Source organism: Periophthalmus magnuspinnatus, chromosome 19 (assembly GCF_009829125.3).
Source record: "Periophthalmus magnuspinnatus isolate fPerMag1 chromosome 19, fPerMag1.2.pri, whole genome shotgun sequence".
Lineage (NCBI taxonomy): Eukaryota > Metazoa > Chordata > Actinopteri > Gobiiformes > Gobiidae > Periophthalmus > Periophthalmus magnuspinnatus.
The window spans coordinates 11,944,943-11,961,269 of record NC_047144.1 but is presented as its reverse complement, the minus strand read 5'-3'; the positions used below and the strand labels follow the sequence as shown (position 1 = coordinate 11,961,269).

The 16,327-nt window shown below is 38.9% G+C and overlaps 1 protein-coding gene across 1 annotated transcript in view; it reads left to right on the top strand.

Moving 5' to 3' along the window:
- Positions 1 to 16,221, top strand: part of etv4 (ETS variant transcription factor 4) — a 49,635-nt gene extending 33,414 nt beyond the window's left edge. The window contains exons 6-12 of the mRNA XM_033984856.2: positions 422 to 625; positions 1,164 to 1,606; positions 5,439 to 5,507; positions 7,618 to 7,665; positions 11,647 to 11,825; positions 14,747 to 14,848; positions 15,735 to 16,221. Of these exons, the coding sequence (XP_033840747.1) occupies positions 422 to 625; positions 1,164 to 1,606; positions 5,439 to 5,507; positions 7,618 to 7,665; positions 11,647 to 11,825; positions 14,747 to 14,848; positions 15,735 to 15,965 (1,276 nt within the window). The 3' untranslated portion in view covers positions 15,966 to 16,221. The remainder of the gene's footprint in view (positions 1 to 421; positions 626 to 1,163; positions 1,607 to 5,438; positions 5,508 to 7,617; positions 7,666 to 11,646; positions 11,826 to 14,746; positions 14,849 to 15,734) is intronic.
- Positions 16,222 to 16,327: the final 106 nt, after the last annotated feature.

Here is a 16,327-nt window from a genome sequence, read left to right as displayed (position 1 = left end):
CCAGTGACTGCATACCTAGGCCCGACTGGTACTCTCTCACAAATGTATTCCTATGAACCAGAGAATCACTAAAAGAACTCCTAAACCAGGTCTAAATCAGTACAACAACTGCATTTCTTCAAGTATAGTTTCTCAAAAATGCCTTGAACAAAAACAAAACAAGTATTCTTACTGGCAGACTCTCCGCTAGAAAAGTTACAAAGTGCGCCTTTAATCCTACACTCAAACACATAGTGACACTGAAGCTGCTCTGGTCATCCATCACTAACTCTGACCACATGATATATTGACACCAATTCCACAGCAGCGGGCCTATATCTGTACTGTTAGCTTTATTGAGTGAAACAAGCTAACACAAGCCCTCAGGACAGCCGTGGTCTAAAACAGTATGTCTAATATGTGATGTGTTCGTGCTCCACAGTGCCTATGAGCAGAAGAGGGCTGCAGCGGGGGCCAAGAGCTCTTGTCCCGGGACCCCCATGTCCCCCCTGACACCACAGCAGCAGCAGCAGCAGCATTACTCCCCCAAAGCCACTGCAGCCACCGGACGGCCCGACGCAGGCTACATCAATCACGCCCCGGCAACGCAGCCACTGCCTAGCAACAGCTACCACCTCAACCCCAGGTACAGTGCGGGGTGGAACATTCTACTGAAAACATTTTATAATATATTTTTGTTATGACGGTTTGAACGGTCAGTTGCTAATGATTAGGTCTAAGAGTGTTTATGACGGCTTTACTACTGCAAGATAAGAAAAATGGCCTTGGCAGGTCCTACATGGATACTGAATACTTCAAATACTTCATGTTGAGTTGCGTCAGATCGTAGTGTAAAAAAATGTAACATGGGATTAAAAACAGCTTTATGTGAAATTGCACCATCATTTACTTAAATATTGATTATAGAAGGTAAAACCACAAACACGGTCACCATTAGAGCACAGTTTTTTTATCTTTCTCACTATATTTTGCAGTTTGAAGTAGGCCTGTCACAATAAAAAAAATTTAAGTAGAAGTAGAAGTGAATATAGATGATAAAAGATCATATTGAAACCACACCATAAAGAAGAATCGTCTCCAAAAACTGTTCTAAATATAAATTAGTATATGTATTTCCATCCACATATTCAAAACCATTAAAACATCATCTTATTCCTCCCCAGCTCCAGGTACCAGGGCCATTCAGGAGACCCCATGGGCCCCCCTCAGTTCCCCCCTCCCACCCCGGCGTTCCAGCGCATGCCCTCTGCCCCGTCAGGACACGGCGGCAGCAGCGGGACAGGAGTGGGAGGGGGCGGGGGTCCCGGAGGAGGAGGGGGTGGAGGAGGAGGTCCAGGCGGAGGGTACCACCGACAGCACTCTGACCCCTGCATGCCCTACCTGCAGCAGAGCTTTAAGCAGGAGTACCTGGACCCCATGTACGAGAGGGCCGCTCAGGGCATGACGGGCCCGGGACACGGGCACAGAGCGCATCCGCACCCCCATCCGCATCCACACCCAGCGCACCCTCATCCACACCCAGCGCACCCTCACCCACATCAGCACCGATTTCCCCCCGCCCACATGATGGTCAAGCAGGAGCCCACAGACTACACCTACGAACCTGGTGAGTGGATCCATAGTCTACACAATGTGTACTATAGTTATGTACTTTTTGTATACGCAAAATCTATTATGTAAACAAAATGAACCAAGAATTTTACACCTGGCTCTGAACATTACTTTGATTAACACTTTTTTTTTTTTTTTTCCCAAAATTATATCTCTATACTCTGTACCAGGGGTGTCAAACACATTTTCACCGAGGGCCATATCAGCGAAATGTTTGCTCTCAAAGGGCCAGATTTTTTACTTTTTTAACTTGTTCATTCACTGTTTCTGTATTTATTACTCAATAAAATTACAAATATTGCTTATGCATTGCCATAGATGTAAAAAATGTAGTTGTATAATTGCGTATCTCCTGATAAACTGACATTTTAAGACAGTCATACACTTTAATTTACCTTGTCGCGGGCCACATAAAATTACGTGGAGGGCCGCATTTTGCCCGTGGGCCTTGAGTTTGACACACGTACTCTATACTATACGCTCTATAGTTTATTTTTCTGTCTCACTTTAATAATTACAAGGTGCTGACAGTTGGTAGGTGGTAGTTGGTAGAGCGTTTACCCACTGATCTGAAGATTGGTGGTTCAAATCCCGCTCTCAACACTTACAGATGAATGCTGTTGTTGGGCAAAACACTTAACCCTCCTTGCCCCCAGTCTCTGCGGAGATTGGTGTATGAATGTATGTGTGTGTGTGTGTGTGTGTGTGTGTGTGAAATTGGATCTTCTTACATCAAAAAAAAAAAAAAAAAATCACAAGTTTCCTTAACCTTTTGACAAGCATTTAAAGACCCAGTCAGCCCAAAACAATAATGATATATTATGGCTATCACTGGCTAATCTGTTCCACTCTCTCAGAAGGCCTTTCAAATCCAAGTCTCCCTGGTGTGCGTAGCTAACCAAAGAACAAAATGTCCAAAAAGGCAAAACAAATGTATTCACTGTATCCACCCTGCCCACTCCCTCCCTCCTCCTCCCCAAAAACTCCTCCCTTCAACTCTCTGACACTTTGTAGAAAAAAAAATTGTGTATTTTTTCTAAACTTGCGGCCGCTCCTCTCCTCCCTCCTTTCCTCCTTCCCTCTCTCCGCCCTCCCTCCCTTGTGCAATGCGCTCGGTGAAAGAGAGAGGCAGAGGAATTTCATTGAGAAAATGGAGGGCACTGGAAAGACTAGAGTCCCCAGTGGAGTGAGCGCAGGTTTCAGGTTGCACTCGTGGCTTCCTTTTTGTGCAGGCAGATGAACTCATAATGGAAAAATGAGCGTCGCCGCGGTAACTTGAGCCTCTCACTGGACGGTGCTGTGAGGAGAGGAGTGGGGGGGGTGGGGGGTGATAGAGAGGGGGCACAGGGTGGAGTAGCCAGGGTTTTTTAAACAACATAAGCGCTGCTATAGCTGGAGAAGTGTACAGCGGATGGTTATATGGACCAGGAGTGAGAAATTTAACACTTAGCTGATCGCGGTGAAGTCGTTCGCCAAAACTGAAGATGCTACAGAGAAGTTTATTCATTCTATTATAAATTTACAATGAGTTTTTAGTTAGTTAGGGACTACTTTAACTTCAAAAAAGTATATATAAAATGTACCTCTATACTACAAATACTACAGTACAAACATGCATACGACGTTTTCTGCAAATACTCAAGAAATTATAGTATTTGGATTATCATTTTTTAATCTATTTCCTTTTTTTCTTTCAGTTTTAGACTCTGTACCTGATATTTTTCCCACAGTTTAAGTTAACTTTAACATTTGTATTGTAACACTGGTGCGAAGAGAGTGACGAACGACTTTGCGCCTCTGCTAACTGCTGTCATAGAATCTAAATAGACGATGACCTCGGGCGTTAGCTTTAGGAAAACATCCACAAATCAAATCGGCTCGACGCACATCTTAGCCGTTACGTAATATTATTTTTACTCATTTAGCTACCACAACTTCACGCTCATTCAGTCCAGGCTCACTGCGTATTTATGAATGACTGATCGCCTCCTTTCTTTGAACTAATTATTATTTTTTTGACTACATTTTCAAACAGGCGTGTCCCGTTCGCTACACACATCGTACACAACACAACCTGAAACTACTACCTCTTCCGTTTCATCTTTTCAAAACGCAGACAAAGCCGGCTGCCGGTTCTGTGAATGGGTCTTTGGAGTTTCACAAGCAAATTGGCATACCATCACTAATCACATCTATTGTCGCATGTGAAAGACACCCAATGCCCCACAATAAACAGGATACAATTAACTAACTCGCCCAGCTCTGGTCTAGCGGGCGTGTGCTCTGCGGCCTGCTGCCAGTGCCAGACTAAGGATATTGTTGTACAGTGTGATTGGAGCTTTGATTAGTCCCTATGGCATCTTATCACAGTGGCTGCATTCTCCACCGGTGAGTCATGTACAGAGCTGGAGGCAGTGGAGCTACACCTTTTTAAGATCATGTTTCTGCCATTGAAAAACACGGTGATAATAGACAAACAGTTGTATGTATGAAAGATTACGAGACACGCCTTTTATGAGACGAGAAAACCTGATGTGGGGTTAGGAGGTCAGTGTTAGTAAGGTCAATTTTCTCATGTAAGTACTCCAAGGGTGGGGTGAGAAAAGTAGTACAAGTACAAGTTAGATAGTTAGAATATTTATTTCAATACCAGTAGAAATTGTCTATTACATTTATTGGAGTTACTGGCGGTATTGATGGCGAAGTTGATAGTAATGCTTGCAGTAGTAGTGGTAGCAGTAGTACTAATAGTTGTAGTAGTAGTAGTAGTAGTAGTGGGAGTAGTAGTGACAGTATGGCAGTAGTATAGCATTGTGCGAGAGATACAAATAATAGTCATAGTAATAGTAGGTAAGGTAAGGCAAGTTTATTTGTATAGTGCAATTTGTACACAGTAATTCAAAGTGCTTTACAGACTAAAAAGACATTAAAAAGTAGTTGTCGTAGTAGTAGTAGTAGTAGTAGTAGTAGTAGTAGTTTTTATCACTTTGTAATTATTTTTTTGTACTGTACAGCACATTGGGTGCCATAGGTTGTTGTAAATGTGTTGTATAAATAAAGCTGACCTTGACCTATAGTTGAAGAAGTACTAGTAGTAGTAGTAGTAGTAGTAGTAGTAGTAGTAGTAGTAGCAGTAGCAGTAGTAGTCTTTCACATTGTAATTATCTATCGTTTTGTACCGTACAGCACATTGGATGACCTAGGTTGTTGTAAATGAGCTATAGAAATAAAGTCGACCTTGACCTAGTTGTAATAGAAGTAGTAGTAGTTGTAATAGAAGTAGTAGTAGTTGTATTAGAAGTAGTAGTAGTAGTAGTAGTAGTAATTGATGTTGTGTAATTCTTAATCTCTTTAAATGCAATCTTCAAGTACTTACACTTAACATAGACCTAGCATAATACTATTTACCATTAGATTGGTATAATTTTGCAGTAACTTAACTCCTGACATGAAGTACTTGTTCCCGCTCTGTCCATTATGAGCTCAGACTTGCAGGAGGGCTCTCTTTAGGCTTTATGAAGATTCATTTCTATTTGAGTGAACTGTATGGATTCAGTTTGCTATGTGCCCAGACAGCGCAGACATTGTATACTTTTCTGTTTTTCTGGTCTGGTGAAGGGGCTCGCTCACAGCCTAAAAATACCAGCAGCCGAAGAGGAGAAGCGATATGACAAATGTAACGCTTGCCCTTGGAGCGATAGGAAGTCGTGCATATTGTAGCTCCAAGCATTTTCAGGAACTAATTTGTGTACGGTTTAGTCAAATATGAGGTTTGAAATATTTGGTAGTAAAAACGTTGAAGTTTTTATCTTTTTTTTTTTTTGCAGATGTGCCTGGATGTCCCTCTATGTACCACCACAACGATGGCTATCCAAATCCACAACACAGCAATGAAGGTATTATTGCTAGCCGAATGTCTCTCCCAATCTTCACCCCATTGTGTTATACATTTGGACTAAAACCTACATGAACCAAAATCAAATCTAAAAATGGTCAAAATGTCACTCTTGCTGCTGTGTGGAGATGTTATTGCTTTGCCTGGGATGTTCCACAGTATGGGTTTTAACTTCATCTCCATGGAGACAAGCAGTTAATGCTATCAGGCCACGTTACAGGTCAGATCTGTGGAGAGGCGACCTAGCTCTCACAGTCAGGAGGCATGTTTTGAGCTGCAAAAACCCGCTCGGTAAAATTATTGCATGTTAGGTAAGTTTAAAACCATTCAGCGAAATATTCCAGGCAACGCATAAACATCTCTATGGTAACGGATCCACCCGAAAAGTTACATAGTGTACCTTTAAGAATATATATTTCAAATTACATCCAATTAAAATGCAGTGTTTACTTTCTTTTCCAGTGCTCGTTCGGCTCATGTAGTAAATAAAATCTGCTTTTCATCGTCAGATATATAAACATTTATGATGAAATTTTGAAAAGCGTTTAAATTCTGTTGTATTTTGGAGAGTTGGAGTGTACATTGTGTTAATTGTGTGTATCCATTCTATGCGCCGTCTCTGGTTGTGGTCATTGGAGTGTCGTGTGTTTCCATTGGCTGCAGTCCTCTGTGTTCATGTTGTTATTGGCTCGGAGCGCGCCTCTCCCCGGCCTCAAGAATCTCTGAATAAACAAAACCTATGGAAAAAGACCACACTTTTCCTACAGCAAAAAGAGGAAATTCTGCCAATCAAAGTGACTGTTGAGGCAGAGTGTCACTGTAGTGTAGACAATGGAGTAAGATAGATGTGACATTTTTGGGGTGTGTGTTTGTCCAGTAGTCCTCAAATACATATATTACAGTGAATATAGTTTTATTTACTTTAGTTTAAATGCCTGTATATGCCTTGTTATCTCTATTTCAATAAGACATACATTGAGGTAATTCCATAACTGTTGCCTAGCAACCATACTGTAAACAAGGACCAACGTCGTCTAAGGTACACAATAGTTATTACTCAACATATAACAATGCATTGTTATACCTTTATTTTGTTAAATGAAGGTATAAACTGACAGTAAAGTCTTCTCCTAGTGTGTACATTTTGAATGTAATTTTGTGTAGTGATGACCTAGGTGGAGGGATTCTGTTTTTGAACTCAACGCTACTTCCTGTATTTTTTTATAACTTTTATTTTTGAACTTTTCTTCACAAACTTAACTGTTGTAAAACTGTGATAAATATTTACCACAGGCACTATACCCCATCAAATAGTAATACACAAATCTGTCACATGCACTTTAACTTGATGTGGGGTAAGGAAGTCAAAGCTGGTTAGGTACCTTTTATTATTATTATTATTAATAGTAGCTGTTTTTATTTTTATTTTATTTTTTTTTATTTTATTATGAAGTTGATAAAAAATAAACCCACCAGACATTTCAGCAAGTATCAAAAAATACTTTTACTTTTCAGTGGAGTAGAAAGTACACATACCTGCTCTCAGGTGTATAAATCTACATAAGTAAAGTACAGATACCTAAAATTTTTACTCAAGTACAGTACTTTTTACTTTGTTACGTTACATCACTGATTATAAGGAACAAATATTGCTAAGATGCTATTTACCCTGTCATGGGAATTCATGTCTTGGGTCCATTCTACTTATTATTTATGTTATTTTAAAATATTTTGTGCCTATATTTTATTTACTACTTCTACTACTGCTATTACTACTACTACTACTACTACTACTAATAATAATAATAATAATAATACATAACACTATGTATTGTCTAAAGCAATTTATATTACTTTGTGTACATGTTTTTATACCTCGCTTACTGCCTATAATACTGCATGTAATACCATTTCCACTTCTACGTACAACAGCTCATTGTATCATTATCACACAATATTTCCTCAAGTAAAATCATGACATAACAATAAACTATACTTACTGTAACAATTACCCCCTATCTCAGCGATTCAACGCTCTGTTTTCAAATTCTTAACCCTCTCCTCTGTCCCGTCCTCCTTAAACTCACAGCCCTGTTCTTTGTGTGTTCCAGGCTATCTGTTTGAAAACGACTCCCGCGTGGTGCCAGAGAAGTTCGAAGGTGAGTTTGTTTTACTCTCTGTTTCATTCGCACGCGGTGGCCCATTTGGCAAGGTGTCGGCACGCAGTAATCACGAAACACTAGCCATACTGTCACTAGTCCCAATCTCTAGCTCCCACTATCAAGTTATATGGATTCTAGTCAGAGCCTTTGTTTTACAGCTTAGCACGTAGGTTTGGTTTCGCGGTGTCGCTGGAGGTGATTGATGCTAAAACAAATTTGAGTGGATAAGGGGACTATAAGGATTGACCGATTTAGGTTGGAAGTACTGGGAGTAACTCGGCACACTGTCTCATGTTGCTAAACTTGTGTACAACATATCCAGTGACCAGTAAACAACTAACACTAACACCAATCAGTTTCTGTTTACTTACACTTAGCTGCGACTCCAGTTTGGGCTCATTTCTGGAAGAGCTGCAATGCGTCACTCTCATGTTTAGGTTGTCCCCAAGTGCTCTGGACAGGGGCTATCCATGACCTGTAATGTAAACACAGCAACAGGTCACTTGTTTCTTGCTAGTTACGCTCAGTAGTATCATTATCATTCAAGTATCATTACAGCCTTAGCAGCAAAAGTCTAATTTAGTTTGTAGTATTGGAAAACTATGATTTTCTTTTCACCCTGTACATCACATGTGTCAAACTCATGTGCCCGCGAGAAGCTAAATTAAAAGGTCTGACTGTCTTAAAATATCAGTTTATCAGGAAATACACAGTTACATATCATTTTTTCATATGCAAATACATACGCAATATTTGTAACTTGAATAAGTAATACATATAGAAACAGTTAATTAACAAGATTAAAAAGTAGTTGCATTTATTTTACATTACATTTGGTTACATTTAGTTACTGTCTTACAGTTACATCTGGCCCTTTGAGAGTGACCATTCTGTTGATGTGGCCCTCAGTGAAAATCACAACACTGCTGTTCATCATAACACTTGACATTTTGATGCCTCTTCAATCAGATTATAAATATATCCAGGAGGTCAATTGAAAAACTGAAAACTAAAATTAGGTACCGTAATTTGGGGAAATTTGGTCATTGGAAATATGAAGTGGTTTTAAAAGTGAAACTTCATTCATGTTGTTTCACAAGGAAACTTTATCAGTATAACACAATCTGTACACAAAGTAATTCAAAGTGCTTTACAGAATAAGAAAGGCATTAAAATCATAATACAAATCAATCAAAACATAAATAATCATCTTAAAATTAACATTAAGAGAAGAGTGCAGAATAAAAACCTTTCAGTCACATGCACAGCTAAACAGAACTGTTTTGAGCCTGGACTTAAACATTGTCAAAGTAAAGGCCTGTCTCACATCTTCAGGAAGACTGTTCCAGGTTTTCGCTGCATAAAACTGAAACACTGATGTTTCCCCGTGTTTAGTCCTGACTCTGGGACCAGCAGGAGGCCGGTCCCTGAAGTCCACAGAGTGTGAGATGGTTCATATGGCACTAACATGTCAGAGATGTACTTTGGTGCTGGTCCATGGAGAGACTTGTTCACACAGAGCTACTTTAAAGTCTATTCTCTGAGCCACAGGAGCCACAGACCTGAGCACAGGACACATGAGCTCGTACTTCCTGGTTCTAGCTGCTACCTGAGCAGCAGCGTTCTGGATGTACTGCAGCTGGAGTCTCTCTAAATTTGGTTTTGACAGTAAAGCTTAGATTTTTGCAATCTTTTTAGATGTTAAAAAGCTGCAGATAAAACAGGAGGTTGTAGGAGTGTTTCAGAATGAATTACATGAGGGAGGACGTCTAATTCAGTTACTGTTCATGAAGATGATAACATAAGGAAACAGTAGCCCGTCATGTGGGTTTGGTGGTAGAGTCAGAGTTAAGCTGGTTTGGACATGAGTATAGAGGTGAGCTAGTGACTGGATGGGTAGAAATATCAGTCCAGTTAAAAATGCAGTGGAGTAGAAAGTACAAACACCTGCTCTCAAATGTAGTGAAGTAAAAGTAAAAAGAATCCACTGTAAAATGTACTGAGGTAAAGTACAGATACCAAAGCACAGTAATTTTACTACTTGTACTTCGTTACCTTCCACCACTGATGAAAACACACTTATGAGAAAGCCCAAAGAGGAAATATAATGGTTAGATTTACATTATTTATAGCTAGACTTGCGATCATAAACTGTAACTGTGTACCTACAGCATTGTTCTGTTTGGGCAGTGTGTACATACAAAAACATCATTTTACACAAATTGGAGTCCAGTTACTTTTAAACTTCCCCTGAATTTCCCCGGCAGCCTTTTAATCAAATATCTTGGCATTTACAGCTGAAATATTAGACTGGCTTTAATAAAAATGGTCAGAAAGCATTTGACTGTGTCCACTGCATGTGAAACGTCCAGATGTCCTGGCACTACCTAAACCCACTCTCTTCCATCTGCTGTTTGTCTCCCTCTGAACACGAAACGTAAGAAGCATTTGAACTGAATGTGAGTCTTACGGGAGGTCTTAAGTCATAGTTTGTAATGGTAGAGTTAGATGAGACAAAATACTGTACCAACTACAGGGGGTGTAGCAACACCGGTTTTAAAAAAGAAAATTAGGAGGAAGGTCAGAGGTCATTGAGAAAGGTATGGAAGATGAACTAAGGATTACTTTTCACATTTCAGTCAATTTCTCTCTTACTTTTGAATCTCTGTTTTTTTTATGGAGCGTCTATGTTTACCTGATTGAATGAGTTTGAAAGTGAATGAAACGATGTCTACCTTTAGTTTAAAAACCTCATAAAACTAAATTCCAATAGAAAATTATCTTAGTTTCAAGGCTCTGCACTCAGTCAAATATTTGCTTTCAGTTTGGGTCAGAAAAGTGAATAATCAACACATGAAGTTTCTACAGTACAAGGGTGAGGTGGGATAAAACACAGTCATGCAGCATCTTGTTTCCCCAAATAAATACATTTTATCTTTGACATTATTTCTATGCATATATTTTCTGTATTTTATTATTTCTACATTAAAACTGAGCCTAAACCAAAGCTACATCAGGACTAAACTGGACTCGAATTTAGGATTAAACAAGACAAGTTACGTCCAGTAATAGAAGGTAACGAAGCACAAGTGGTAAAGTACTGTGCTGAAGTAGAATTTGTAGGTATCTGTACTTTACTTAAGTAGATTTTACTGTGGATACTTTTTACTTTTACTTCAATAAACTTGAGAGCAGGTATCTGTACGTTCTACTCCACTACATTTTTGAACTGAACTGAAAAGTAAAAAGTACTTTTCATATGATTTGAGGGGTTATTTGTACCATGTTCGTGGAAACATCCTGACTAATGGTTTGAGTTTAACCTTCAGCTTTGAGCAAAACAAAAATAAATACACAAAAATTATATGAAAAATGAAGAAATAGATTTGTTTTGCTACTGTTGACCAAAATATGCCTCATTTTTTATCAATATCACAACATTTACACTTCAACAAATTAACAACCCTTTTGTGAAATACTTTTTTTTCACTTTTACTTGAGTGACCTTTTTACCTCTGTATTTGTACTTTCACTTTACAAAATTGAGTACTTTATCTCCCACTGGTTGAGTCATACTTTATGCTAAAGGAGCATTTACTTAGTCATAAATAAACTTGTCTAAACCAGTGGTACAGGAGTAGTAATAGTTGCAGTAGTATGTATCCATCTGTCCACACTATTCATCTTATTCTGGGAGTTGTCGTGGGCGCCGCCATTGTTATTTGGGTTGTATTATTTTGTACGGAGCTGCCGATCTTGACAGCAAATAAGTTTTAGATGGACTGGAGCCGTTTTAAAGCCTCCGGAGAATCGGTTCAGTGTTGACTTGTTGCTGCACATAACCATAGAACATTTAACACAAGCCAACCTACTTTATATAATATTTTAGCGCCGAAACTATTCCCAAATTCTCCATTGTAAGGAACGTGGGGTGGAATAAGGTCAATAGACTATAACATGGTATTTCCCTGTGTATAGGTGAGGTGAAGCAGGAGGGCGGGGCCAGCGGAGTGTTCCGGGAGGGCACGCCTTACCAGCGCCGCGGCTCCCTGCAGCTGTGGCAGTTTCTGGTGGCTCTTCTGGACGACCCCGGCAACGCGCACTTCATCGCCTGGACGGGGCGGGGCATGGAGTTCAAACTCATCGAGCCTGAAGAGGTAAAGAGAACGTTATGTTAGGTTTCCATGGCAACGCTGCAATGTGCTGTGGTCCTGTTCTGTACGTGGAGAGGGAGAGGATGTACGATTTTCAATACCAAAAGATGAATTATAGTTAGATGCCAAAAAATAATAAATAAATGAAGAGAAATTTTAAAATGTTGAGTCATAAAATTCTACAAAAAGCCTTGATACAGATTATTTGCTTTGAATGAATACATTTTTTGCTGTTATTATTACAAAAAATAGTTCAGTTTTACCAGTTCTGTGTGTGAATAGTATAAAAATGAATATATAGGTTTCAGCACCAGAATCATTCAAATGTGATGAGCTCCTATACGATACATTTTGAGCATTAAAGCAAAAAGTGCTTCAGAATTCCAGTACAAAACATATTTACCAGTATATTTAAAATGTTATACTTGATTTGCTGTATAATATCATATGTATAGCTTCAGATAACGTACAGGTTTTGTATTGTGAAAACTCCAAAACGTTCTCAGCCTAAGTTGTAATGTAAAATACTTCGATATTTGTTCTAGTTTCGAAACCCAGGATAGTATACAGTACGATACATGTTACGTGCAAAATCATTGAGACTATTGAGATACTAATAGTGAGTGTGGTTATACTCGCTATAGGGACTTTAAATGTTTATAATACTGATCAAATATTGCAGGTGGACAGTTAAACACATTCTAATTGCGATTATAATTATTCCTATCCAATAAATTGTGAATAAAAACCCAAATTATGTCCAAACTATAGTGTCAATCAAAACATAATTTATAGAAGCGAAGGTTGACGGTGCGTTTCCAGCTCCCACAGATGAATGCTTTTATTGTGTCCTTGGGCAAGACACTTAACCCACCTGGCCCCCAGTGTCTGCTATATAAAAACGTGACAATTTACCATTTATAACGTCTATTTGACAGTATATAAATAAGATTCTTTTCCTTTAGCATAATTATAAACCACTCGTACTAACTTACGTCCCTCAAATACATTTTCCATTTATTCCCGTTTGAACTTTTGTACTTTAGACGTTCTGAGTTCAAACCTGACTCGGATTAGAAGCGTGATTCAGGCTCTTCCCTCGTGGTCTCCTCTCCCTCCTCCATTATCTGTCCATTCATTATTCAACACATGAAACTCACTGAAAAAAAAGAGCACATACAGACACCGAATCGTACCATAGCCCCCCAAAATCTCGTATTTCTACCAACAATTCGTGTGATGTTTAAGTCTCCGGTAGAGTCAGTTGGCTGCATGCTTTTAGCCAAGTCCAGATAAAACCTATAGTGTGTTTCCCACTATCTTTTACTGTACATTAAATATGAATGGAGTTTTTACAAGAGCAATTAGAGCTGAGAGTGCACTCACAGATCAAATAGGATGGACGCTGGGGGAATCGTAGTGTCCTGAGTCATGCTTAAGCCCCGCCCCCAAAACTGTCAGCTGACCCAATGCACTTTACATGGAAAATGATGATGGACTGTTCCTTTGGTCAGCTGGTGTTTTGTCATAGTTTTTGGTAATGTTGATAATGTAACTGCCTGTGTCCTGGTGAGGTCATTTATGTGAGCAGGTTACAAAAAATATATACAAAATGAGCACAAAAAAAAAGTAAAGTAAATATATTTTCAGTGGTGGAAGAAGTACTCAGTTGTGTTACTTAAGTAAAAGTACAGATTCTAGAGCAGAAAAAAAACAAAAAAACTCAAGTAAAAGTAAAAATATCACATCAAATAATCTGCTTGAGAAAAAAGTATTTAAGTACCAGTTTAAAAATGTACTTAAAGAGTAAAAAGTAAACCTATTTTGATTTTAAGTGTTTTGAATTGTTTTAATGTAGAGAAATGACATGATAGAAATGATACATATTTTGGTCAACAGTTGCAAAACAAATCAATTTCTTCATTTTTCTTATGAATTTTGTGTATTTATTTTTGTTTGCTCAAAGCCGAAACTTGAACTCGAAAACTTTAGGGGTTATTTTACCACGAACATGGTAAAAATAACCCCTCAAATCATATGAAAAGTACTTTTTGCTTTTCAGTCCTGTTCAAAAATGTAGTGGAGTAGAAAGTACAGATACTTCTCTCAAATGTAGTGAAGTAAAAGTAAAAAGTATCCACTGTCAGATGTACTCAAGTAGAATTTTTGAGTATCTGTACTTTACTCAAGTACAGATACTTTTATACTTTTACTCTGTTACCTTCCACCACTGGAAATTTTCTGTCAACTAATTAAAAATGTAACAAAAATAAATCAAAGTAGTGTGGGGTCAAAGTTCAAGCTTCCAAGTACAATTTTAACATATTCTTTTAATCACAGAAGTTGAACCCAGGCCATATACAAACATAATGCCCAAAGAAAATGATACTCTTTGCTCACCAAAATGTGTTATGGATTTAGTTGATTAGCATGACGTTTCAGTGAGGCAAAAAGAAAAAATAAAAGGAATTTAAATAAAGGAACTTAAAAGCAACATTGCACCGTATCCGTGCTAAAACTGAATCATTCATTTGGACATAATTCAAACTTATTGTTAAAATGAAAACTAGAATTTTCAAATTGTTAGAAGGCGAGATAGCTTTAAGTCGGTTAACACACATTTTCTATTAGCGTTAGTGGTCCCAGTTAGTGTTAAAGTGGTGTTGTGTTTGGCCCGTGCCGGCACCCCTGCAATCACTCCTATTTCACTCAAAACACTGCGGGACTATGGCTGCATTCAAGTGGTAATAGGTTACGAGGAAGTGAATACATATGGATACTGGCCCTGGTCTCTACATGTGGATTGTGTTAAGAGAAAGGGCCGTTAACTTGTCAATGAGGACCCCTTGTGGTTATACGTATGCATTACACCTCCCTGGAGCTGTGTTTTTACATTAGTTTAAGTAGTTGTGTCTTATGTTCAGGTGGCCCGGCTGTGGGGGATGCAGAAGAACCGTCCGGCCATGAACTACGACAAGCTGAGCCGCTCTCTGCGCTACTACTACGAGAAGGGAATCATGCAAAAGGTAAAGTAACAATAAATATGTCAGCGTTAAAGGGCCTGTATCACACTATTTTCTGGTCTGTGTTATTATATTATTTCCTCATCACAAACAGACCTGGAGTTGTGTTTTGTTTCATGTTTAACACACAAACCCTACATATTTAGGCTGAGTTTTTTCTCTCAAACAGAAAACACTCTGTTCCACCTTGTGATGTCATGTGATAAAACAGGAAGTGCTCCACTGTGTTTTTAAACTCTATACACCTTCACTAGAATCATTTGGATGATTTCAGCCCTGGAATTGTCAGTCTTTTCTAAACTAAAGGTAAACAGTAGCTGTTAAGTTGAAAACTATCACTTCATGACATCACAAGGTGGAACAGAGCATTTTGAGCTTTGGAGATGTGGACAGACTCAGAGTTAAAGAGTTACTCAAACATCTGCAAATGAAACAGTGAATGCAAACAATAGTATTCTAAAGATGAACTAGGTAACTTTTCTAGTGACTTCCGTGTCTCCATAAAGATGCTGCTTTATCTGAATGTTCCACAGTATGGCATTAAACGTATCTTCAATTTACTCAGTTACGTTAAGTTTTATTGCTTAGATAAATCCTTGAAAAAACACACATTCTCACAGTTAGCAGGGTCATCTCTCCACAGATCTGACCTGTAACTTACCTGGGAAGTTTAATGTCATACTGAAGAACATTAACGACAAATAAACAAGACAAGCAGGCGGTGGGTCCTTCGCCAGAAAAGTTACACAGTGCACCTTTAAACCAGCTGTTGTTGCATCATAATTCCAATACTAATAAATTTGTCTCACTAAATTCAACCAAACAAAAGCTTATAACAATAAAAACAATCCTCTTCCTTCACTAACCCGTTGTTTTTGTATTGTTCTAGGTTGCTGGGGAGCGCTACGTTTACAAGTTTGTGTGTGAGCCTGAAGCGCTCATCTCTCTGGCCTTCCCCGACAATCAGCGGCCCAGCCTCAAGTCCGAATTCGAGCGTTACGTCAACGAAGAGGACACGGTGCCCCTGTCCCACCTGGACGAGGGCGTGTCCTACCCCCCCGAACAGCCCCCTCACACCATGGGCCCCCAGCAGCCCTACTCCAAAGGCTACATGTACTAAAGCTAGCCCCGCCCACCTCCTCATCTACAGACCGACCAATCATACGCCCCGACGCCCCACGCACCTCTTGCACAGGCCCCTCCCACTTGTATATAAGGCTATGGTGTTTTTTTGTTTTAAATTAATCTCATTATTAGGGATTTTTTTTCTTTGAGTTTTTAAGAGCTGCATTCCTCTCATATAAGAGAATTATTCAATCCATAAACATGACTGTGGTTGAAGAGATTGCTTAATAAACACCCATTATGATACCAAACCTGGCTGCTTTCTGTTTGTTATTTGAGGATTCATCTATCATAAAGGTCATAGGTCAATGTTCCATGTAAACTACTTAAACTACATGTATTAAAACAATGTGCAAT